At 38.5% G+C, this 25,049-nt stretch overlaps 1 protein-coding gene and 1 pseudogene across 2 annotated transcripts in view; one reads left to right on the plus strand and one right to left on the minus strand.

The window, feature by feature from the left end:
- The window catches only part of LOC132021379 (charged multivesicular body protein 3), a 98,470-nt gene that overhangs the window by 67,071 nt on the left and 6,350 nt on the right, over positions 1-25,049 (plus strand). For both annotated transcript variants that reach the window (XM_059405654.1, XM_059405652.1), the window contains 2 exons: positions 5,187-5,247; positions 14,566-14,745. In XM_059405654.1, coding sequence (XP_059261637.1) covers positions 5,187-5,247; positions 14,566-14,745 — 241 coding nt within the window. The remainder of the gene's footprint in view (positions 1-5,186; positions 5,248-14,565; positions 14,746-25,049) is intronic.
- LOC132022147 (adrenodoxin-like) lies at positions 21,489-23,409 on the minus strand (annotated as a pseudogene).

The following is a 25,049-nucleotide window of genomic DNA, read 5'->3' on the forward strand; positions in this document are numbered from 1 at the left end:
TTATCCAAATTCATTTTTGGTCTACAGGGAAGGATACTCTTTTGTTTAGGTCCCTTAGTGGTGTTTGTTTTCACTCTGATTAAAATGTTAGAGTCCTCCCTGCCCCCCCATAGTGGATGGTTACATGGTTTCCTTTCAAATTTTTCGAAGTCTGCTCAAAAGTCACCTTAGCTGTTGAGCTTTCTTCCACCACCCTGTATGAAATTGCAAACCTCCCCCCAACAACTGCCCTCATCCTATTTTCCTTGCTTCATTTTCTCCTTAGCTTTCATTTTGTGACAGAGTATTTCCTTTTTTATTTACTTACTGTCTGTTTCCTTAGAATGTAAGTTCATAAGGTAGAATCTTTGTTTCCTGCTGCATCAGTAGCACATTGAGCTCAGTGAACATTTGAATTGTGAGACTTGGATTTCCTTTTCTGCTGATTCTGAAAGTTCTGGTTAGATTATAACCGTGTTTTCAAATTTTTTCATGTATCTCCTAAAATAATTTCGACTACTTGTGTGCCCTTTTGAATAGTTATAAATCATCATTTAATTTTTTTATCATAATGAGGTTTTAAGTAGAGTCGTACAGGTTTTAATTTTTGGCATATTATAAATGTTGTAAAATTATTACATCACTCTCTTAAAAGTATCACAGGAGTGTGATTCCCATCAATATTCATTTAAAACATACATGCACACATTCTTATTTATAGTCAGACATTTTAAATTATTCTCTTTCTTCTTGAAAGGAGAAATGCCATTTACTTCCATTCTGTTTTCACCATATGGGTTTCTCTTAATGTAGCACTTCTATGCTTGAAATAAAAGTCATCCTATTAGACTTGAAACAAAATACATACATACCTTTTGTGATTTAAAAACACTCAGCAAACTAAGAATAGAAGGGAACTTTCTTAACATGATAAAGGGCATTTATGAAAACTACAGCTAATTTTATAGTGAATTGTGAAAAACTAAAGCTTTTTTCCTAAGATTAGGAACAAGACAAAGATAACCTGGTTTTGCCACTACTATTCAACATTGTACTAGAAGTTCTAGCCAGAGCACTTGGGCAAGAAAAAGAAATAAAAGATACCCACACTGAAAAGGAAAAAGTGAAACTATTTCTTTGCAGATGGCATGATTCCATATATAGAAAACTCCAAAGAATCCGCACTAATACTTATAAGTGAATTCAGCAAATTGACAGGTTTTAAGACAAGCATAAAGTATTTCATTGTTTTTCACACCAGTGAAAAATCTTAAAAGGAAATAAAATCATTTACAAAGGTATCTAGAAGAACAAAATACCGAGGAAAGAATTTAACCAAGGAAGCAAATCACTGAAAATTACAATATATTGCTGGAAAAAATTTCAAATTAATGGATTGTGAAACTTAATGCTATTATGATGGCAGTACCACCCAAAGATTCAGTACAATGCCTATCAAAATTCCAAAATAAATAGTTGATCTCCAACTTCATATGGAGTACAACTGGCCCTGAATAGCCAAAACAATCCTGAAAAAGAAGAAAATTTGGTGGACTCACAGTTCCTGATTTCAAAAGTTACTGTGAAGCTATGGTAATGTTAAGAGTATGGTACTGGCATAAGGATAGATGTATAGACTAGGAATAAAATTGTGTTTAGAAGCAAACCCATCATGTATAGCCAGTTAATTTTCTGCAAGGTGCTAAGATCATTTAATAGTGGAAGGGTAGTGTTTTTTCAACAAATAGTGCTGGGATAAGTGGATATTCACTCAACCCCTACATCATTCTATATACAGAAATTAAAACCCTTATTAAGCTATAAAATTCTTAGATAAAAACCTAGGGGCAAATCTTCATGACCTCCTATCTGGCAGTGGATTCTTAACTATGGCATCAGAAGCATGAGCACCAAAAGAAAAAATAGGCAAATTGAAAATCATCAAAATTAAAGCTTTTGTGCATCTTAAGGACATCAAGAATGTGAAAAGATAACTTATAGAATGGGGGAATTTATTTGTAAATGTTACATCTGATAAGGTTCTATTAGAATGTATAAAGAACTCATACAGCCAGCAACAAAAAGACAATTAAAAATGAATAGACGTGAATAGACATTTCTCCAAAAAATATGTTCCAGTGGCCAACAAGCACATGAAAAGATACTTAACTTCATTGATCTTTAAGGAAATGCTAATCAAAACCATAATGAAATAACTGCTTCATTTCATCCAGCAGGTTGACTGTTATTAAAAAATTGGAGGCTGACAGTATTGGCAAGGATGTAGAGAAATAAGAACCCTTGAACATTCCTGGAGGGAATGTAAAATGGTAAAACTAATTTGTAAAATAGTTTTGGAGTTCTTTGAAAAGATAAACATAGAATCACCATATGCCCCAGCAATTCTGCTCCTACTGGATACATATTCCAAAGAATCAAAAATAGGAATTCAAGTAAATGCTTGTATACAAGTGTTTATAGCAGCACTATTCACAGTAACTAAAAGATGGAAACAATCCAGAGGTCCATCAAAGGATATATGAACAAGTTGTGTTGTATAAGTATAACAAATATTATTCAGCCATGAAAAGGACTGAAGTATTTTTTTTTTTAATTTAAAGATTTTATTTATTTGACAGAGAGAGATCACAAGTAGGCAGAGAGGCAGTCTGAGAGAGGAGGAAGCAGGCTCCCCGCCGAGCAGAGAGCCCGATGCGGGACTCAATCCCAGAACCCCGAGATCATGACCTGAGCCGAAGGCAGAGGCTCAACCCACTGAGCCACCCAGGCGCCCCAGGACTGAAATATTGATATATGCCACAACATGGATGAACTCCCAAAACACTACACTAAATGAAAGAAGCCAGGCACAAGGGACCACATGTTGTATGATCCCTTTTATATGAAAGTAAAAAGATCAAAAGAGGTAAAGCAAATTAGTGGTTTCCAGGGATTGGGGGAAGGGGGACATAGGGAGAGATTATTTAAAGAGTATAGTGTGTTCTTCTGATGTGTTAGTAAGTTTTTGAGACTAGGGAGAGTTGATGATTCTACAACATTATGAAGTCATTAAATGCCATTGAATTGTATATTTTGAAATGGTTATTTTTATGTTATATGAATTTTACCTTAAGAAATATATAAACCTGGGGCGCCTGGGTGGCTCAGTGGGTTAAAGCCTCTGCCTTCGGCTCAGGTCATGATCCCAGGGTCCTGGGATCGAGCCCCACATCAGGCTCTCTGCTCAGCAGGGAGCCTGCTTCCTCCTCTCCCTCTGCCTGCTTCTCTGCCTACTTGTGATCTCTGTCTGTCAAATAAATAAATAAAATCTTTAAAAAAAAGAAGAAATATATAAACCTAATGTTAAAATTCTAAAAATCACATATCCATGTAATTTTAAGTACCTTAATATTTCTTCTGGTTGGAGTTACTACAGCTTTTGCAAAATAAATTTTTATATATTTTGTTAAATAAGGATTTTAATGAAATCATTAAAAAGTGAAATTTATTGGAAGTCTACTTTCTCTTAATTGTATAGATTTTTTTTTTTTAAGATTTTATTTAGAACAGTCAAAAGGAGAAGCAGGCTCCTCACTGAGCAAGGAACCTGATGTGGGACTCAATCCCAGGACCCCGGGATCATGACCTGAGCCAAAGGTGTCCCAATATTTTTATAAATTTTTTAATGCTGTAGTTATGTCCCCATAGATGAATGCTACAAGGTTCAGCATCAATTCTATTCCTGTCTCATTATTTGTAAGTTTAAATCCCGCAGTCATTGCTTTTTGTAAAGGTGAATCCTTATTCTCCTGATGGGCTTACTGGTTCGATTTTTGGTAGTGATCACAGGCAAACTTTTTGGATTTGCAGTGATGGGGGTCAGCTACCAGCAGCATCTAGTCATACTAGATGAAGAGGTCTTTAATCTTCTTGGAAGCCTAACCACCTTTTTCTGGTAATAGGCCTCCCTGGCTTGGAGGTGGACTGAATGTGTGAATCTGTGTCTTACGACCACCACCCTTCATAGTCTGAGGGTTCCATGCCAGCTAATCACTCCTTGCCCAGAAACAGAAGAGGGTTCAGTAGCTTGGATTGCATTGTGCATGGTTGGATCATCTCCAGGGAACGCCCATCCACCTAATGAGGCTGTTACCCCATTGGCAGAGTGCCAGAGCTGTGCCCATCTTCCTGCCTCCAAAGACCTGCACCAACTGTAGAGAGTCTGTGGACTGCATGGCTGTGGGCACAGACAAGAGATCCTCATCACAAGCTGCCACAATAGGAAGAAAGCCCTGTTTTATGTCTTATAAGACTCCAGTGCTGAGAAACACCCTTAATATAAATAAATCGATGGTAATGGAAGTTATATTATGTCATTGTCACTAAGTTCTTTGAAATTCTGTGTCCTATGGCAAAGGGCATATAGTTATTTAATATAAATTTCATTTTAATGATTATCAGCCGATAACTGATTTTCCTTCAATTTCTTTTGAAACTGAAGAATTAGAAAACACTTCAGTTGCATAAGAATTCGATAGACATTAGAGTAGTTCAGTGCTTTTTCAACACCCACACTATTATTTCCATTTGGCTCTATGTTTAGTGCTTTAGATGTTTTTGCCTCTAAGGGAAATATATCATTATAATAGACATAGGTCAGAGGAATTTCTGTCCTTTGTAAAATGAAGAAGCATTATTGTTGAAAAGAGGAAGGAAAAGGTGAACTCTTGACACAGGAAGTACAGGTTTTGAAATAGGTTTCAAAAGATTTTCAACTTTTATTTTTTTATTAACGTATAATGTATTACTTGCTTCAGGGGTACAGGTCTGTGAATCATCAGTCTTAACACAATTCATAGCACTCACTATAGCACATACCCTCCCCAATGAAAGGTTTTCAACTTTTAAAGATCACTTTTTACTATGCCTGGGCACCTCCTGAAAAATGTTTATGTACCTACAGGGTCCTGAACTCTCTCTGAAGTCTTGTATAAAGTACTTCTTACTGCCTACCTTCAGATAAGAATTTTTAAATAAATTGGGACTTCTGTACTGTGAATAAAAAGATTAAAAAAAAGAGTTTGGCCCTAAAGCTTTTGTTTGAAATGGATTTATTGTTTGTCTAGAATAAATGTAGCATTTTTAAAAAGTTTGGTGAACTAGGAGTGTTGGCTTTTCTTACAATTTTTTTCTAAAATTTTTCCCAGGTCAATGAATGGTCATTGAAGATAAGAAAGGAAATGAGAGTTGTTGACAGGCAAATAAGAGGTAAATTATAATTTTGTCTCCTATTCCTTACCTTCTTGTTAATCTTATATTCATAAAAATAAATTGCATCTACCCCATTGTAAGGGCTAGTTCATTCTTATATTAATTATTTATGGTTGTCTTAATTATTTTGCTTTTTAATCATTATAAGAAAAAGCTTTACATTTTATAAGAACTAAATCTTTCCTTTGGCCTGCAGTTCAGCTCAGAAAGGGGGAGGGGCTGTGTTCCTTTATCTCTGATTTCCTAGAGATCAGGTTAGTGTTGGAAACAAAGCAGGTGCTAACATTATTGCGATAGGTAGAATAATGGCCTTCCAAAGATGTTCACATTCTCCTCTCAAGAACCTGTGAATATGTTACCTTATGTGGCAAAGGGGACTTTTCAAATCTGATTAAATTAGGAATCTTCAGATGGGGAGATTATGCTAGGTTGTCTGGGTGGGACAAATATAATCACAAGGGTTTTTGCAAGAAGGAAAAAGTGAGAGAAAAGGAGAGGTAACCATGGAACCAGATGTTAGGAAAATGTCCTTTGAAGATGGAGGAAGAGGCCACAGGCCACAGAATGCAGTTGTCCTGTAGAAGTTAGAGAAGGCAAGATACTGATTTCTCCTTGAAGATTCCAGAACATAGCCTTTCCAACACCTTGATTTTAGACTTCTGACCACCAAAATTGTAAAAGAATCAGTTGTGTTGTAAACCATTATAAAACAAACAAAAAAACAAACACTTCTTCTACTTATAAAGGAATGCCTTATGGAATTCAGATTAAATTGTGCATAAATAAGGAATGGAATTCCATTTTCATGACTAATTGTCTATCTTAGCATGGCTGTAAATTGAGGAAAATATATTTCTTTCTTTTTTTTTTTTTTTTAAAGATTTTATTTATTTATTTGACAGATCACAAGTAGGCAGAGAGGCGGGGGGGTGGGGATGTTGGGGAAGCAGGCTTCCTGCTGAGCAGAGAGCCTGATGTGGGGCTCGATCCCAGGACCCTGGGATCATGACCTGAGCCACAACACAGTATATCCAAACTTGTGGTATGTACCAGAAGCAGTCTCAGAAGGAAATTATAGCTATAAAAATGCTAATATTAAAAAAGAAGGAAGATCTCAAACCAGCCACCTCTAACTTTGTATCTTAAAGATTTAGAACAAGAAACTTACCTAAAATTAGCAGAATAAATGAAGTAATAAGGATTAGAGCTAAGTAAAATAGAGAATAAGAAAACAGAATAAGAAACCAACAGTGAGTTCTTTGAAAAGACCAACACAGATAGCCAGTCTTTGGCTAGATTGACTAAAAATGGGAGGAAAGAGAGAGGACTCAAGTCCCTAAAATTAGAAATGAAAGTGGGACTGTTACTACGATTCTACAGAAACTAAATATATAAGGTTACTATGAACAGTTGTGTACCAATGAATTGGATAACACATTTTGAAATGGACAAATCTCTAAAATAATAAAACCTACCAAAACTGAAACTAAAGAGCAAATCTGAATAGACTTGATTGAATTAGTAATGAAAAAATTTTGTGACAAAGGAAAGTCTCCAACCTGATGTATTCACTGGTGATTTCTACCAAATATTAAAAGAACCTCAGTTTTTCTCAAACTTTTACAAAAAACTGAGGAGAAAACACTTCCTTAGTTGCTTTATAAAGCCATCATTACCTTGATATCCAAGTCAACTGACAGTATAGGAATATGAACACCAATGCAGAAATTAAAAAAAAAAAAGTGCAGAGACTTCAAAGGGATTATACACCATGACCAAGTGGGATTCCTGGAATGCAAGGATAGTTCAATATATGTAAATCAACCAATGTAATATAACACATCAACAAAATAAAGAGGGAAAAACACATAAGCATCTTAGTTGATGCAGAAAAGCGTTTGACAGAATTTGACACCCTTTTATGGTAACATTCAACAAACTAGGAATAGAAGGAAATTGCCTCAATGTAATAAAAGCCATATGTGAAGAATCCATAGCAAACATTACACTCAGTTGTGAAAGAAAGGTTTTTCTCTACAATCAGGAACAATGCAAGGATGTCTGTCTGCCTTTGGCTGCTTCTCCTCAACAGATACTGGAAGCTCTAACCAGAGCAATTAAGTAAAAGAAAAGGCATCCAAATTGGAAAGGAAGATGTAAAATTACTTTTTTTTTTTTAAGATTTTATTTATTTGACAGAGCAATCACAAGTAGGCAGAAAGGCAGGGAGAGAGAGAGGGGGGAAAGCAGGCTCTCTGCAGAGCAGAGAGCCTGATGTGGGGCTCAATCCCAGGACCCTGAGACCATGACCTAAGCTGAAGGCAGAGGCTTAACCCACTGAGCCACCCAGGCACCTGTAAAATTACCTGTTTGTAGATAATATGATCTTATGTGTATAAACCCTAAAGATTCCAAAGAAATCTATTCTAACAAAAGTGTTAGAACTAATAAATGAATTCAGCAAATTAGCAGGATACAAAACACCCAAAAGTCAGTTGCATTTCTGTACACTAACAGTGAACAGTCTGAAAGGGAAATTAAGAAAACAATCATATTTACAGTAGCAACAAAAAGAATCATGAAATCCTTAGGAATTATTAGCCGAGGAGGTGAAAGACTTACACAGTGAAAAGTATAAAAACATTACTGAAAAAAAAATTAAAGATCTAAATAAAGGGAAAGACCTGCTGTGTCCATGGATTGGAATACTTAATATTGTAGCACCTGATCTGATCTGCAGATTTGGTGCAATCCCTATCAAAATCCCAATGACCTTTTTTTTTTTTTTTTTTTTTTTTTTTTTTAGAAATAGAAAAATCCATTTAGAATTCATATAGAATCTCCAGAAAGAGCTAAACCAGTTTGGGGGGGGCAAAGATGGAGACTTACACCGCCTTAATCTCAAAACTTACTATAAAGCTGTAGAAATAAAACCAGTGTTCTACCTGCATGTAGACAGTCATAAAGACCAATGAAATAGAATAGAAAGCCTAGAAATAAAACATGGCCAAATGATTCTTGACAGAGGTGCCAAGACCATTTGGTGGGGAAAAGACGGTCTTTTCAGCAGGCGGTGCTGGGAGAACTGGATAAACCATACGCAAAAGAATGAGGTTGGACTTTAACCTATTGCCATATACAGATTAACTCAAAATTAACTCAAAATGGATCAACGACCTAAACGTAAAAGCTATAAAACTCCTAGAAGAAAATATAGGGCAAAAGTATCATGACATTGGATTTGTCAGTGATTTCTTGGATATGACCTTAAAGCCACAGGCAACAACAGAAATAGAACAAATTGGACTTCGTGAAAATTAAAAGCTTTACGAATCACAGAACGTAGTAAAAATAAATAGAATAAAAAGATAACTCACCAAATGGAAGAAAATATTTGTAAATCATATATCTGATGAGGGATTAATATCCAGAATATATATAAAATTCTTAGGACTCAACTGAAAAAAAAAAATCCTATTCAAAAATGGACAAAGGACTTGAATAGACTTTCAAGTCCTTAGAACATTTCTCCAAAGAAGGTATACAGGTGGTCAATAAGCACATGAAAAGATAGTCAGAATTACTAATGATTAAGGAAATGTGTATTAAAACCACAATGAGGATGCCTGGGTGGCTCAGTTGATTAAGCCGCTGCCTTCGGCTCAGGTCATGATCCCAGGGTCCTGGGATTGAGTCCCACATCAGGCTCCCTGCTCAGCTGGGAGCCTTTTTCTCTCTCTGCCTCTGCCTGCCACTCTGCCTGCTTGTGCTCGTGCTCTCTCTCTCTGACAAATAAATAAATAAAATCTTAGAAAAAAAAACTACAATGAGAGAACACCTCAGACCCACTAGGATGGCTGCTATCAATCAAACCAAAACAGAAAATAAGTGTGGGCACGATGTAGAGAAACTGGAACCAGTGGTCACTGTTGGTGGTAGTGTAAAATGACAGAGCAGCTGTGGAAAACAGTATGGCTATTCCTCAAAGAGTTAAAAATTGAATTGCCATGTGATGCCACAATAACACTTTCGAGTATTACTGTGGACTGAATGTTTTGCTCCCAAAATTCATATGTTGAATTCCTAATCCCCGGTGTGATAGTATGGAGGTGGTGGTAGGGTCTGGGAATAATTAGACTATGAAGGTGGAGCCCTTATGGATGGGATTAGTGCCCTTTTCTGAAGAGACACAAGAAAGATAATGTGTCCATGATGTGAGGATACAGCAAGAAGGTGTCTGTGTGCAAACTCGAAAGAGGGCTCTTAGGAATTGAACTAGCCAGCACTTTCATCTTGGATTTCCCAGTCTCCAGAATGGTTTGAAATGAGTTCTGTTGTTTAATTCACCAAATCTTCGGTTTTTGTTATAGCAGCCTGACCTAATACATACATTCATACCACGAAGTGGGGTGCTGCTATAACAAACGTCTAAAAATGTGGAAGCAGCTTTGGAACTGGGTAATGGGTGGAGACTAGGAGAGTGTTGAGTTGCATGCTAAGAAAAGCCTACTTTGCCAGGAATGGAACTTTAATGGCAGTTCTGGGGAGGGCTTAGTGGGAAAAAAAAAAAAAAAGCTGGAGAGAAATCTTCCATCTTGTTAGAGAACACTTAAATAACGGTACATAAATTGGTAAAGATAATGGATGTTAAAGTTCATTCTGTTGAGGTGTCAGATGGAAATGGGGAACAGATTATTGGACAATGGAGAAAAGGCATTTGTTTATAAAATGGCAAAGAATTTGCCTGAACTATGTTGGGGTCTAGTGTTTATTGGAAGTTAGAACTTGCAAGCAATGAGGTTACAGATTTAGCTAAAGAAATTTCTTCTTTTTTTTCTTTTTTTAAGATTTTATTTATTTGTTTGACTGACAGAGATCACAAGTAGGCAGAAAGAGGGGTGGGGGGAAGCAGGCTCTTGATGCGGGGCTCCATCCCAGGACCCTGAGATCACAGCCTGAGCTGAAGGCAGAAGCTTAACCCACTGAGCTAAGTGAAATATTGGAGGGATAGCTTGGTTCTTCCTGTTTATGGTAGAATACAAGGAGAAATAGAGAAACTGAAGAATGAATTGTTTTTTTCTTTCTTTTATTGAAGTATAGTTGACACGTGTTGTTACATTAGTTTCAGCTTTACAACTTAGTGATTTAACTTCTCTGTACATTATGCTATGTTCACCTCAAATGTAACTACCGTCTGTTACTGTACAACACTAGTAAAATACCCTACACTGTACCTTTTAATTCCAGTGATTTATTCATTCCATAACTGGAAGCCTTCCTCCACCCCCCCACCCCTCTGACAACCATAAGTTTGTTTTCTGTGGATGTTTCTACTTTTCTTTCATTTTTATTTTTTAGATTCCAGATATAAGAGAAATGATACAGTATTTGTCTTTCTCTGACATAATTCACTTAACATAATAACCTTTAGGTTCATCCATGTTGTCAAAAAAATGACAAGATTTCATTAGTTTTTATGGCTGAGTAATATTACATTGTGTGTATATAGCCCGTCTTGATCCATTCGTGTATTGATAAACACTTGGGCTACTTCCAAATCCTGACTGTTGTAAAGAGTGCTGCAGTAGACGTAGGGGTGCATATGTCTCCTCGAATTAGTCTTTTTGTGTTCTTTGGGTAAATACTCAGGAGTGGAATTACTGGATAATATGGTATTTCTGTTTTTAAGTTTTTGAGGAACCATGCTATTTTCCTCCTGTTTTCTCTGTTTTCACCTATTTACATTCCCAGCAGCAGTGCACGAGGGTTCCCTGTTCTCCACATCCTGGCCAACCATTGTTATTTCTTGTCTTTTTTTTTATTATACCCATTCTGACAGATGTAAGGTGATATCTTATTGTGGTTTTAGTTTATATTTCCATGATGATTAGTAATGTTGAGCATCTTTTCATGTGTCTGTTAGCCATCTTGTGTGTCTTTGGAAAAATATTCAGATCCTCTGCCCATTTTTTCATCAGATTGTTTGGGGTGGTTTTTTGTTTGTGTTTGCTTGGTTTCTTTTGGCGTGGAGTTATGTAAGTTCTTTATATATGTTGGATATTAACCTCTATTTGTATGTATTGTTTGCAGGTATCTTCTCCCATTCAGTCGGTTGCCTTTTTGTTTTATTGATGGTTTCCTTCACTTTGCAAAAACTTTCATTTTGGTATAGTCTTACCTGACGAATCTTATCTAGAAAAATTTTGCTAAGGCCAATGTCAAATTATTGCCTATGTTTTCTTCTAGGAGTTTTATGGTTTCAGGTCTCACATTTAGGTCTTTAATCCATTTTGAGTTTATTTTGTATAAGATACCTTTTGTATGAGTGGTGTAGGTTTTTTTTGTTTTTTGTTTTTTTTTTGTAAGTCCAACTTTCTAGCACCATTTACTGAAAATGGTGTCTTTTCCGCATTGTATATTCTTGCCTCCTTTGTCATAGATTGACTTTGTGTGGGTTTATTTCTGGGCTCTGCATTCTGTCCTATTGGTCTATATGCCCTTTTTGTGTATGCCAATACCATAGTATTTTGATTACTATATCTTTGGAATAGATCTTGAAATCTGGGGTTGTGATACTTGCAGCTTTGTTCTTTCTCAAATTTGCTTTGGCTATTCAGGGTCTTTTGTGGTTGCATAGAAATTTTAGTATTATTTGTTCTAGTTCTGTGAAAAATGCTTTTGGTACTTCGATAAGGATTGCAATGAATCTATAGATTGCTTTGAGTAATATAGACATTTTAACAATATTAATTCTTCCAATCCATGAGCATGGGGTATCTTTTCATTTGTTTGTGTCGTCTTCATTGATTTCTTCAGCGTTTTATAGTTTTCAGAATACAGGTCTTTTACCTCCTTGGTTATTTATTCTTAGGTTATTTATTCTTTATGGTCCAGTTGTAAATGGAATTGTTTTTTTACTTTCTCTTCCTGTCACTTCGTTATTAATGTATAGAAATGCATCCAATTTCAGCATATTATCCTGCAATGTTACTGAATTCATTTATTATTTCAAAGAAGGAATTGTTAAACAAAAAGGAACCAGAACTTAAAGATTTGGCATAGTTTCAATCTGTACATATCGCAGAAAATGAGAAGGCATGTTTGGAAGAAGACAACAAGGGTATGGTTGGCCAGCTGTTTGGTAAGGAGCTTAGAATGTGTGTTAACCGCAGACTACTTCAGCGACCCCAGCAGGATCACTGACAGTTTGAACGGAAAGAGATGGATATAGGTCCAGAATTAAGGAGGGCTGTCAGACTTAGATAGACTTAGATTCTTCAGGACAGGACGATAAACAAACCATTAGACTTTGAACCTGCACTGTTTTTCAAGAAAGGAAAGAATGTTCCAAAAGCTGGTTCAGAGATCATCAGGGCTACTATCTTGGTTCTAGTAATCCAGTCTGCTTCCAGCCAAAGCCATAGAAAAGGACTGCTGGCAGGGCCCTAAGGATGTGACCCCCTGCCTGGCAGAGCCTCAAGTTGGGTGGGTCTTCCACAGAAAGCCACAGCATGGTGGTGCCCCACCAAGGCATGGGGTTGATATTGCCACCTCCAGTGGGTCTGGAAGTAAGATCACTGGATCAATGAGGATTCTTAAGTCTTAAGACCTAGTGGAGTTTGCCTTGTTAGGTTTTGAAATTGCTGGGGACTGTCACCCCTTCCTTCTTTCCTATTTCTCCCTTTTGGAATGGAAATGTCTATCCTATGCTAGTGACATGTTCATAGCTAGAGAGGAATTTTGCCTCAGGATCAATCATACCTTGAGTCTTACTCATCTGATTTAGATATTTATTAATTATTTTTCTAGTATAGTTGACATACAATGTTACATTAGTTTCACATGTAAGGTTTAGATGATATTTAGATGAGACTTTGGACTTTAGAAGTTAAAATTGAAAAAAAAAAAAAGTTGAAGGGTGCCTGCGTGGCTCAGAGGATTAAGCCTCTGCCTTTCAGCTCACGTCATGGTCTCAGGGTCCTGGGATGGAGCCTAGCATCGGGCTCTCTGCTCAGCAGGGAGCCTGCTTCCACCTCCCTCTCTGCCTGCCTCTCTGCCTACTTGTGATCTCTTTGTGTGAAATAAATAAATAAAATCTTTAAAAAAAAAAAAGTTGAAGTTGATGCTGGAACGAGTTAACACTTTTGAGGTTGTTGGGATGGAATGAATACATTTTACATGTGAAAAGGGCATAAATTTGGGCAGAGGAAGAATGCTGTGGACTGAATGTTTGTATCTCTTGGGCATGTGAGGCTACAGCAATAAGGTATCTATCTGCAAACCAGGAAATAGGTTCTCAGCAGGAACCAGATTGGTTGTTGGCACCTTGATCTTCCAGCCTCCAGAACAGTGAGAAGTAAATTTATGTTGTTTAAACTACCCGGTCTATGGTAACATGGTGTGTACACAAAAGATTTGAAAGGGCCTCCAGGAGATATTTGTATACTTCTGTTCCTAACATCATTATTCACAATAGCTCGGAGTTAAAAGCAGCCCAGATGTCTGTTGATGAATGAATAAACAAAATTTGGTATTTGGTATATACATGCAATGGGGTATCAATTCAGTTTTAGAAAGAAAGGAAAATCTGATACATGTAACAATATGGATCAATCTTAAGGATGTTATGTCAAGTGAAATAAGCTAGTCACAAAAAGACAAATGGTCTATGATTCTATTTATATAAGGTACCTAGAGTAGTCATTCAGAAAGGCAGAAAGTAGAATGATGGATGGTTACTAGGGGCTGGTGAGAGGAGGGAATGTTTTGATAATTTTAATATGTTCGGGTTTTCCTTTAAGTTGCAGGATTTTATAAGTCATTAGTGAATGTAGTGATTATACTCTCATAATCGTGGGAGCACTGCTGATTATTAGAGCAAGCTCTGGAATACATTTACAGTATTTTTAAAGGTCCCTAGTACCAATACCAACAAATGCCCTTGCCAGAGCAGTTTTGAAATTTTGCCTAATTATACTAGAATTTACTTTTACGTTACTTTAAACTGTTTTTGGAAATAATGAAAGCCTCTTATATTAATTATTTTAATTTTGTTTATATCTTCCTTTCTCTTTCCCTTTTATTTTTAATCTTTTTTAAGATTTTATTTTTAAGAAATCTCTACACCCAACGTGGGGCTCAAACTCACAACCCTGAGATCCAGAGTCACAACCTTCAAAGACTGAGCCAGCCAGCTGCCCCTGTTTTCTTTTTAATAGGCACACTTAGATCATCCTAAGAACAGATTTGAGTGCCAGTACATCTCCTGGCTTACCTTTAATTTTTTGGTTTTTTTGTGTTATGTTCTAAATTTAGATATCCAAAGAGAAGAAGAAAAAGTGAAACGGTCAGTGAAAGATGCTGCCAAGAAGGGTCAGAAGGACGTCTGTGTGGTTCTAGCCAAGGAGATGATCAGGTCAAGGAAGGCTGTGAGCAAGCTCTACGCTTCCAAAGCGCACATGAACTCCGTGCTCATGGGGATGAAAAACCAGCTGGGTAAGAGGGCAGTTACCTTACAGCAACTTCCTCGGTGCGGACGCTCTTGCTCTTGTTACCAATCCTGGCTGCTTGCCGTGAGTAGGAAAAAGTCTCAGCTCTGGTTTTTATTCTTTATATTGTCTTTGGAGTGTTAACACAATGCAAAATATGATTATTACTATCATTTTATGATTCATTTTCCTTTGCCAGTGTTGTTACAATAATGGCAAGATATGCATATCAATCTGCTTTACTTAATATTTTCCCTCGTGTGAATAGTGTCTTAAAAGTGACTTGAGCATTGAGTTATGGGAGTAAGAAGTGCGTTAGAGGAGGAAGAGGAGCATTTCCCTGGTTTGGGTGCAGACCACCGGAGCCAGAATTTTTTTTTTTAAGATTTATTTATTTATTTATTTGACAGACAGAGATCATAAGTAGGCAGAGAGACGGGCGGAGAGGGGGGGGGGAGCAGGGAGCCCGATGCGGGGCTCGATCCCAGTACCCTGAGTTCACGACCTGAGCCAAAAGCAGAGGCTTTAACCCACTGAGCCACCCAGGCGCCCCCTAGCCAGAATTTTAAAATAGTCCATGTTTGTCTTTAGCTTTTACCCACTTCCTTTTGTGCCTTATCTCTGGCCCTTTATGCTAATCTCTGGCCCTTTAATGCTTCTTTACATTTTAGGAATCTGTACACTATGTAATGGGTGTTCAGCACACATGGGGATTATCAGTTTAATTTTAAAAACATGTTGTAATATTTAAAACAAAATAAACATAATTGAGTTTTCTTTTATTGTCCAGTATAATACTGTTGTGATCTTTCACAGGTATCTGTCTCCAGGTCAGAGGCAGCTTGAGTCATAGATTAAATTTTATATCCATTTGGTTTCTGGTTTTTTACTTAATTTCTGTTAAATTAAGAAGTCCTAACTCAGAAGTATCATTCCTTGAGAATGGCAGCAAGTGACTCTCAGATATTTAGACGTGAGTACTGACTCAGAAATTACAGTGAAATTTTTCACAAAGGAATGTTTTCAGCTGTCAGATACGACATTGATGATACGGCACATTCAAAAGCTAGGGGACTTGAATGTTTCAGATTAGGGGCTGGTGCCAAATGAGTACCTGATCCATTATTTGGTTTTATTTGGTTCTGAAAGTATTCCTTTGGGTTCAATGTTAACACTGAGAAGTGGTTGTTAAAAACGCCTAGTAATGAATAAACCATCAGTTTCTTTCTGAAGATACTGAGGATAGTAATAATGGATTGGAAAGGAGGGGGGGGAAAAAAACGAAAACAACCATACCACATCTTCTTAACTTTAAAATCTATTATTTCAGCTCTAAGTAATTATACATACACATATTTATACACATGCACACACACGCACACGCACATGCTTTTTAAATACTAGATATATAATCTAGATACATGCCTTTGAAGAAGCCAGAGTAGAGAGAGAGAGAGAGAGAGAGAGAGCGCGAGCGTACCTGGAAGAAATAATCTAATCTAACCTGTCATTTTGAAAGCTTAAGTGTACTCTTGCCTTTCACAGCCAGCAAGGATTTCTTTCTTACATCCTGTTCTTTCTGCAGCATACATGTTCAGTTTCCCATGATGAACTTACTGTAAAATTTTTCAGTATCTCCTTTACTGAATCATCATTAGAAAACGTACAGCTTACTGTGCTCCCCGCTTCTCCCACGAATAAAGCACTATATGCACAGCCTCTTTTGTTTCCCCAGTTGCAAAGATAAAAGTTCACCAGATAATACACTAGATGCTTAGGTTCCTATCACCCAGAATTAATAAAATTTGACACTTGCTATATTTGCTTCAGTTTTATATTATAGAAGAAGCCATATTACTACAGTTGAAGCTCCTTTAATAAACCTTCCCAGTTCCAGCCCCTTCTCTCTCAGCCTCCCCACAGGTAACCACTGTCATGAATGAGTTCAGTGGATGAGAGTTCTTTTTTCCATACCTCTTTACCAGTCTTTGTCAGACTTTGTAATTTTTGAGAAATGTTACCTTGTTCATAGCAAATAACATTTCTTGGGGAACTAGTGTACTTGATCACAGTCTTCTTTTCACCTTTTCTCTCTGTGTACTCATTCCTAAAAACCTTTCCTAACAGTTACAGCTCACAAGTAATCTGCATGAAAAATCTCTTCTCCTGTAGCGTGTTCTTTCAATAGTGAGCATAACGAAAGCTCTCGTATGTACTGCAGAGAAGTCAGAAGCCTGTTATCCTTTATACACCCATAATAATATATTTTATTCTTGGTTTCAAATATATATTATTTTTGGTTTTATCACAACCAAGAAGTAAGATACCTGTTTGGTCTTTAAATGTCCAAGTGCTCCAAAGCTCCGTTCTAGATCCTCTGCTGTTTTCCAGGTTCTCTGTCCCCGTATGACCTCACCTAACTTCGTTCCTCCAGGTGTTGCTTTGCACATTTTTATCTACAAGCCCGACTTTGCCACCTAGTGTATGGGTGGCGTCTCCACTTCTGTCTTTGTGGGTGTGTCACAGTTGCCATGCCTGCACAGAAATCTTGGCTGGTGCACCTCAGCTGCACCCACACCTCCTCCCTGCATTTTCCTCTGGGAGCCCAAGACCTCGAACACTTTCATCTGGGAATATTTCCACATGGCTTCCTAAGACAGGGGTTCTGTCCCTTCTATTCCCTGTTCTCTTAGTTCTTGGATGTGTTCATGTGATTATTTCCTTGCCATTGTATTTTCTGTTTCTTTCTGGAAGCAAAAGATTTTAGTTGTCAGATTTCCCAGCCCGATTCTTAAATTTCTTACCTTTCCTGTTTTCCATTTTGAAAATCATAATAGCCCCTTCCTCATAGGGTAGGTGTGAGGCTTATTCAACACCTGGCGTGGGGTGATTGCTTTACATGTAGGTTCAGAATATCAGCTGTCATCAGTTTTGTCACTGCGTTTTCCTTTCTGAGAAATTTCCTCAACTTTATTTTCCATTTCTTTTCTTGAATTCTTTATTTTGGCTGTTTTAATTTTATTTACAGAAAAGAGATCTCTATTTTTTTTTTAATCATCCTTTTCTTACTTCATAAACACAATTTGTTCCCCATACTGATTGTCTTCTTTCTGAAATATTCTAGTGTTCCTTGAACTGTGTTTCTCAGAGCTCCTTCCCACCACCCCCTTCTTCCCTTTATCTCCTTTTTTTTTTTAAGGAAGAAAGGGAGAAAGGGTGGGGAGGGTAGATTGAGTGTAGGCTGCGTGAGGACCTTCCCCGGTCTTCTCAGGCAGATAGACTAAGCTACAAAGAGCAAAATGATAATGCATTTGATCCATTTTTTTTAGCCCGTATTATGTGCCAGATATATTGCTGGGCACAGGGAATGAATTAATCAACATTACAGGACAGTCATTGCCCTCTAGAGTATGGGGTGGTAAACAAATAATCAGATAAATTTAACAAAAATAAAAATACATAATAAATAATAAATTTAAGAAGTAAGTAGATATCCTGCAAATTCGCAGTAAGCACCAGGGGACTTGTAAAAGGGAACTGATGATACCTGAAGAAGGAAGTGTGGGTGGCAGGGGATGGGGAAGGGTCCCACCAGACTGCCAGAAAGCCCCAGGGCCGAAAAGAACTGTGCACTTAAAGCACTGAAGGAAGTTCTGGGAGGTTGGGGTGCCTGAGAGCAATGGGGAGGGGTGGTCAGAGAGGCTGATCCGGAAGGTGAGGATGGTTTTTTACAGCTGTTAGGAGAGGAAGGGTTTTCAGAGGCAAGCTCCGGTTTAGGCGGCGATGGTGATGGCACAGGTGAGATGCAAGGGGAGTACAGAGGAAGAGTATCTTGGGGAGAATCGGAGTCCTCTGTGTTGACCGATTAGGGTGTACCGAGGCACAGGGGAACGTTTCGGGCTGTGTTCAGCAAACAGCACTTGATTCCATTTGACAAGAGCACATTAAGGGGGGCAGTGGAAGGTAAAGCTCCAAAGGTAACTTGGAGTCAGTTTTATAAATTAATCTGAGGAGCTGTCCTTCATCTCATAGGCAGCAGAGCACCGCGGCCCCCTGCAAGCACAGAGGGCTGTGCGGCGAGGATCTGACCCCGTGGAATGGTGGCAGTGGGTGGGGCCGGGGGTGGCTGGAGCTGCTGTAGCGGGCAGGGCCTGAGTGGCTCAGTCTGACGGCTCCCAGTGAAGAGAGGACACTGGGAAGGCCTAATCTGGATGCAGAGTAAATGGCCGTGGCGAAGGTATAAATGAGCTGGAAATGCTCTAAGCCCTTGAACCTGGGAAGAATGCAGGACCATTAAAGACACTGGAAACCACAGGGAGGGGAGAGGCTCTAAAGAGAAAATGGAGATTCCGTTTGGGGCTGTCCAGACTGACTCCAGCAGGATCCCCCTGCTTCCCAGCACCTAAGCACAGTGGGAGGAACTCCCAGGGAGGGTTGTTGCCAGGGTCTGTAGTAGGAGGTTCCTGCTGGCAAATTAATAAATACAGCAGAGAAGGTAACTGAAGGTGGCATCAAGGACAAGGCAGGAGAGAGGAGTCTACATTTTAGAATGAGAAAAGAGAAAATCAGAAATACTGTACTGAGAGTTCCTGAGATATTAGGGTTTTGCCCTTGATGTCCACCCCCCCTTCCGCCCTCTGCCTGCTTCTGCTTTGAAAAGCCAACATTTGATGAAGTCATTTTCCTTAAGATGTTATTCGGTTAAAATGCAGATGTGCCTGGGAGGGGTAATACGTTAAACCTTGTCAGCTATTAATACACTGTCATGATTAGATGGTTTGCAAGTGATCGCTTTCTGACAGCATCTTCTTGCAGAATAAGACAGGTGATGAGTATGTTTTAATTAGGGGAGTAAATTAAAAGAGAGGTTCGATGGGGCAGGAAAGAGAATTGCCTTGTGATCCAGAAATTCCAGCTCTGGGTATACCCCTAAAAGAATTGAAAGCAGGGACTCAGATATTTGTACATCCATGTTCATAGTCACATTATTGACAGTAGGCAAAAGTTTAAGGTAATCTGAGTGTCCATTGAAGCATGAATGGATAAACAAAATGTGTGTACACACAGCGGAATGTCATTCAACTTCAGTTAAAAAGGAAGGAAATACTGACGTGCTGTTACACTGTGAATGAACCCTGAAGGCAGTATGCTAAGTATAATAGCCCTGTCACCAAAGGATAGGTAGCAACTATATGTCACTTGCGGGAGGAGGTACCTAGAACAGTCAGATCTATAAGGACAGAAAGTACAGCGGTGTGTGCCGGGCATTGGAAAGAGGGGAAATGGGACACTGAGAGTTTAATGGAGACAGAATTTCAGTTTGGGAAGATGAAAAAAGATCTAGAGACGGTGGTGATGGTTGCACAACAGTGTGAATGTGACACTTAAAAATGATGAAAACAGTAAGTTTTATGTTATGCATATATTTTTTTAATTTTTTCTATTTATTTTCAGAAAAACAGTATTCATTATTTTCTCACCACACCCAGTGCTCCATGCAATCCGTGCCCTCTATAATACCCACCACCTGGTACCCCAACCTCCCACCCCCCCACCACTTCAAACCCCTCAGATTGTTTTTCAGAGTCCATAGTCTCTCGTGATTCACCTCCCCTTCCAATTTACCCCAACTCCCTTCTTCTCCTCTCTAACACCCCTTGTCCTCCATGATATTTGTTGTGCTCCACAAATAAGTGAAACCATATGATAATTGACTCTCTCTGCTTGACTTATTTCTGTTATGCATATTTTGTAAAAGTGGGCCAGGCCTGGATGCTGAGCCATCGTGGAAATGGGAGCTCTGAGCCCGTGGGTAGTTGGGGCAGAGTGACCAGAGGAGCAAGAAAGGCAATGAAAAGAGAGGGTCAGCCTAGGGCAGCCCCTCCACCTAGGGACCTGTTCCGGTTTCCTTCTGTGGCCTCTGTTTTGTTTTCTTGCTTTGATTAGAGCACTTGAAAGCGAGTCTGCCAAGTGTGGATCTTTGAGGTGAAACACAGTGTTTGTGAAATTTAAACTGATGGTCAATCAGAAATTTTTAATTTAAAAGTTATGCAGGCTTACTGTATTAAAAAAGTACTACATAAATATATAAAATAAAAAGTGTTCACCAATTCCCTTGTTTTGGCCTCAGCCCTCTTCTCCACCAGTAACTACTATTACAGTGTCATTTGAACTTCCGGGTAGTTTGTTTTCTTTACTCTAGTAGTGTGTCATTTTACATATAAATGACCCGTAATATAAGGACATAATGTTCTTATGTACATAAACATAAAATTATATGTATTACATATAATGGATAATACAGTAATAGATATGTCTGTGTATATATTTCTTACCCACGTTTCCAAATCTAACCCCATAAATAAACACATAGGAACACATAGACTTTTCCCTTTATTTGGCATTTAATGTTTAATATGATCTAGCATATACAAAATTAAAACTCAATTTATGTAAGATTTGCTGGACAATAATCTTCTAAAATAAATATCTGTGTTATGTATTGTCCATGTGTTTATTCAGTGGTCTTAAATGTTTTCCTTTAAAACTTTCACAAATCCAAAATCTATAGAGCAAATGGTCTTTTTCAAATGAAATATTTTTCCTTTGCACAAACAAAATACAGTATTAGAAGTTTTTAAAAGGATAAAAAATACCTCCCTAACAAATTAATTGATTCTGTTTGTTTTCTTTTTAGTTTTAGTTATAGTTGATAGGAATACTTTTATGGAGCTGTAAGTGTGCAAGAACATATAATTGACATTAAGTGAGTGACATGACATAGTTGTCCTCGGAGTTTTAAGGTCCCATCTGTAGCAAGCTGGATCATCAAAAAGCCACATTTTCACCCCTCTCAGCTTTGCTGCCCATAGCTTTTGTCAAATAGATTTGGCAGCCCAGTCGAGATCTGTTAATCTGCGTGCCAGAGCGAGCATGCCATTCTCCTCATCAGTGACTGCTTCTAATTTCTCCAGTATGTGCTCTTCAAAGATGAGGTGACAGGTGGAGCAAGCCAGGGTTCCCTCACATGCACCAGAACCATCAATATCTAGATTATTTTCCCTCACCATGTCCAGTAGAGAGTCACCAACTTTTCCTTTGGCTGTTAATGTCTCGCCGGTGCGGTTTACAAAGTGGACTGTACCTCTGTCTTCTGAGCTGCTCCGTGCCAGCCTGACACCTACACGCTCAGCGAGGGGGGGTCCGGCGACGAGCAGTCAGCGAGGGCCCTGCCGCCCTGGGCCGCAGAGACGAGGCGGCGTGCAAAAGGTGGATGCCTCCATGGCGGCTCGAACACGGTGGTCATCGGATAACGACTGGAAGCGTCAACGACTGGAAGCATTGCCGGCCGCACCGCAGCGTTCGGCTCCGCGAGTGTAAACCAGCCGCTGCACCGGCGCTGGATGCCCGGGGGTCCGTGGGGAGGAGCACGGCGGCTGGGGTCCCAGTGAGGGCCAGCTCCGTGTGGCGGCTGCCTGTTTCTGGGTTTTAAATGCTTTGTTTCTTACGTTTATTTCTGGGTTTTAATTTCTTTCACATTTGGTCTGTTATTGTCACTAATATGTAGCCATTCTATGTCTAATTGAAAATTTGGGGAGAACTAATTACTTTTAGTCCCTCCCCTTTTGCCGTATGAAATTGATTTTCTGTAAAAAAAAAAAAGAGTTCTGGAATTTTAATGATAAGTACAAGAAAGGAAAACCACATTTTTTACTTAAATATGCCAATATTTAAGTAGGTAGGTGCACTTGAGTCTTATTTAACTACCAGTGTGTTTGCTATTAAGACATGACGATGTTTAACATTTTTTAAGTCAATTTTTTTTTAAAGATTTTATTTATTTGACGGAGAGAGGGAACACAAGCAGAAGGAGTGGGAGAGGGAGAAAAGCAGGTGCCTCGCTGAGTAGACAGCCCCATGTGGGGCTATTCCGAGGACCCTGGGATCATGACCTGAGCTGAAGGCAGACGCTTAACGACTGAGCCACCCAGACACCCCCTAAAGTCAAATTTGAATATAGTTTTCCTTGTCTTCTGAGTTCATTTGTTGCTTTCTTCAACACATATTTGAGTGTCAGCATGTCAGGCACAATGTTAGGCACTGGGAGTAAAATCATGAATCCACTTCAGATAAAACATCTTGTCCCTTGGGCAAACATGAATTACCAGAATGGTACCGTAGTGAGAAGATTTGATGGTCCTTGTCCCCACTCTAGAGAGCTGCTCGCAAGGCCCTGCACTGCACGTTGAGGGAGGAGCATATGCAGCGACCCCACAGCGGGAGGAGCCTGGAACACTGCAGAGCAACAGGAAGGCCTGGCAGTGGGCTGGGGAGGAGCTAGCAGAAAGAGCTGTAACCAGGAAATGCTTATTTCTGTGTGACTTTGATCTAATTCTAAATGACAGCTGGTTTTTATAATGCTAACTTATTAATGTTTTCTGTGTTGTTTTAACCTTTTGGAGGTTTTTTTTTTTTTCTTTAGAGAAAGAGCGCGTGTGCACGGGGTCAGAGAGTAGAGGGGGAAGGGGGGGAGAGAGAATTTAAGCAGGCTCCATGCCTCGCAGCTTAACTGACTGAGACACCCAGGTGCCCCAGAGATCCTTTTTTATGAAATGTATGTAGTGAAAACATGTTCCGTGTTCTGCCTGTTCACACACCCTTTCTCCCCCATAACTCCTGGCAACCACTGGTCTTTTTACTGCCTCCCTAGTTTTTGCCTTTTCCATAATGGCATATGGTTATAATCATACAGTGTGTAAGCCTTTTAGATTGGCTTCTTTAATTTAGTAATATGCATGGAAGTAAGTCCCCTTCATTTGTTAGTGGCTTGGAAGTTCTTTTTAGTAGTGAATATTCCGATGTCTGTATGTACCACACTATCTGTTTCTGTTCACTTTTTTTAAATTTTATTTTATTTTTTTGGTATTGCTAACTTTCAAGCAACATTTTGGTTGCTTCTAAGTTTTGGCAGTTAGCAAGAAAGCTGCTCATCTGTAGGTATAGACCTACATTTCAGCTGATTTGTGTAAATACCAAGGAGTACAGTTATTGGATCATAGTAAGAATATGTCTAGTTTTGTAAGAAATTGCCATATTGTGTTCCAGAGTGGCATACTACCATTTTGCATTCCCACCAGAAATGAAGTAGAGTTCCTATCGTTCAACATCCTTGCCAGCATTGAGTATTGTTAGTGTTCTGGATTTTGACAATTTCAGTACATGTGTGGTGTCTCTTTGTTTTAATTTGCAGTTCCTTAGTGACATGTTGATTATATTTTCATGTGGGTTTTGGTGGGGGTTTTTTGGGGGTTTTATTTGTTTTTTTTTTCCCTTGCCATCTGTAGATCTTGATATGAGGTATCTGTTTAGGTCTTTGCCCATTTTTAATTGAGTTGTTCATTTTATTATTGAGTTTTAAGAGTTCTTTGCATACTTTGGATAATAGTCCTTTCTCAGATAAGCCTTTTGCAAATACTTTCTTCCAGCTTGTAGCTTGTCTTCTCCTTCTCTTGTAGGGGTGACCAGTTTTGTAATTTTTGTCTGATTCACATGCTTCTTTCCTTGTGGAACATAGAAACTACATCATAGCCTAGTCTTTTATTTTTCTCTGTATATATAATCTTCTTTATTTTGTGTTTTCATTATACAGTGCACATTTATTTTTGGCCTTTTAAAAAATCCACTTGCTGCGATCCTGATTATCAAATTAAATTTTTTGGAATTTTATTTCTAGGTTTATTTTTGCTTCCTCTTGTCCCCACTATATTGACTCTTCCCTTTTTTGACAATCAGAAATTTATACCTTTTTCAAAGTACTAATGTTTTAGTATTTTAACACTTTGGTCCCACCGTTTTTTTTTCTGTCTCCCATCATTTTATTTGTTTTTACTAATTCAGCTCAATAAAATATTGAACACATGTCATGTTCAAGCACACTCTCTGGACTCAGGATCCAGATTAGGATAAAACTTGGGCCTGTGTGGACATCAAACATGACAGTTCAGAAAGAACTGTATGGAATCCGCTTCATTTCTGCCCTTCTTCCCATCACTTACCTTTTTACAATAATGAATTGTAACTAATATTTTAGAACTTTTTTTTAAATTTTTTTATTTTTTATAAACATATATTTTTATCCCCAGGGGTACAGGTCTGTGAATCACCAGGTTTACACACTTCACAGCACTCACCAAAGCACATACCCTCCCCAATGTCCATAATCCGACCCCCTTCTCCCAAACCCCCTCCCCCCAGCAATCCTCAGTTTGTTTTGTGAGATTAAGAGTCACTTATGGTTTGTCTCCCTCCCGG

This window comes from Mustela nigripes, chromosome 7, assembly GCF_022355385.1.
Source record: "Mustela nigripes isolate SB6536 chromosome 7, MUSNIG.SB6536, whole genome shotgun sequence".
Taxonomy (NCBI): Eukaryota; Metazoa; Chordata; class Mammalia; order Carnivora; family Mustelidae; genus Mustela; species Mustela nigripes.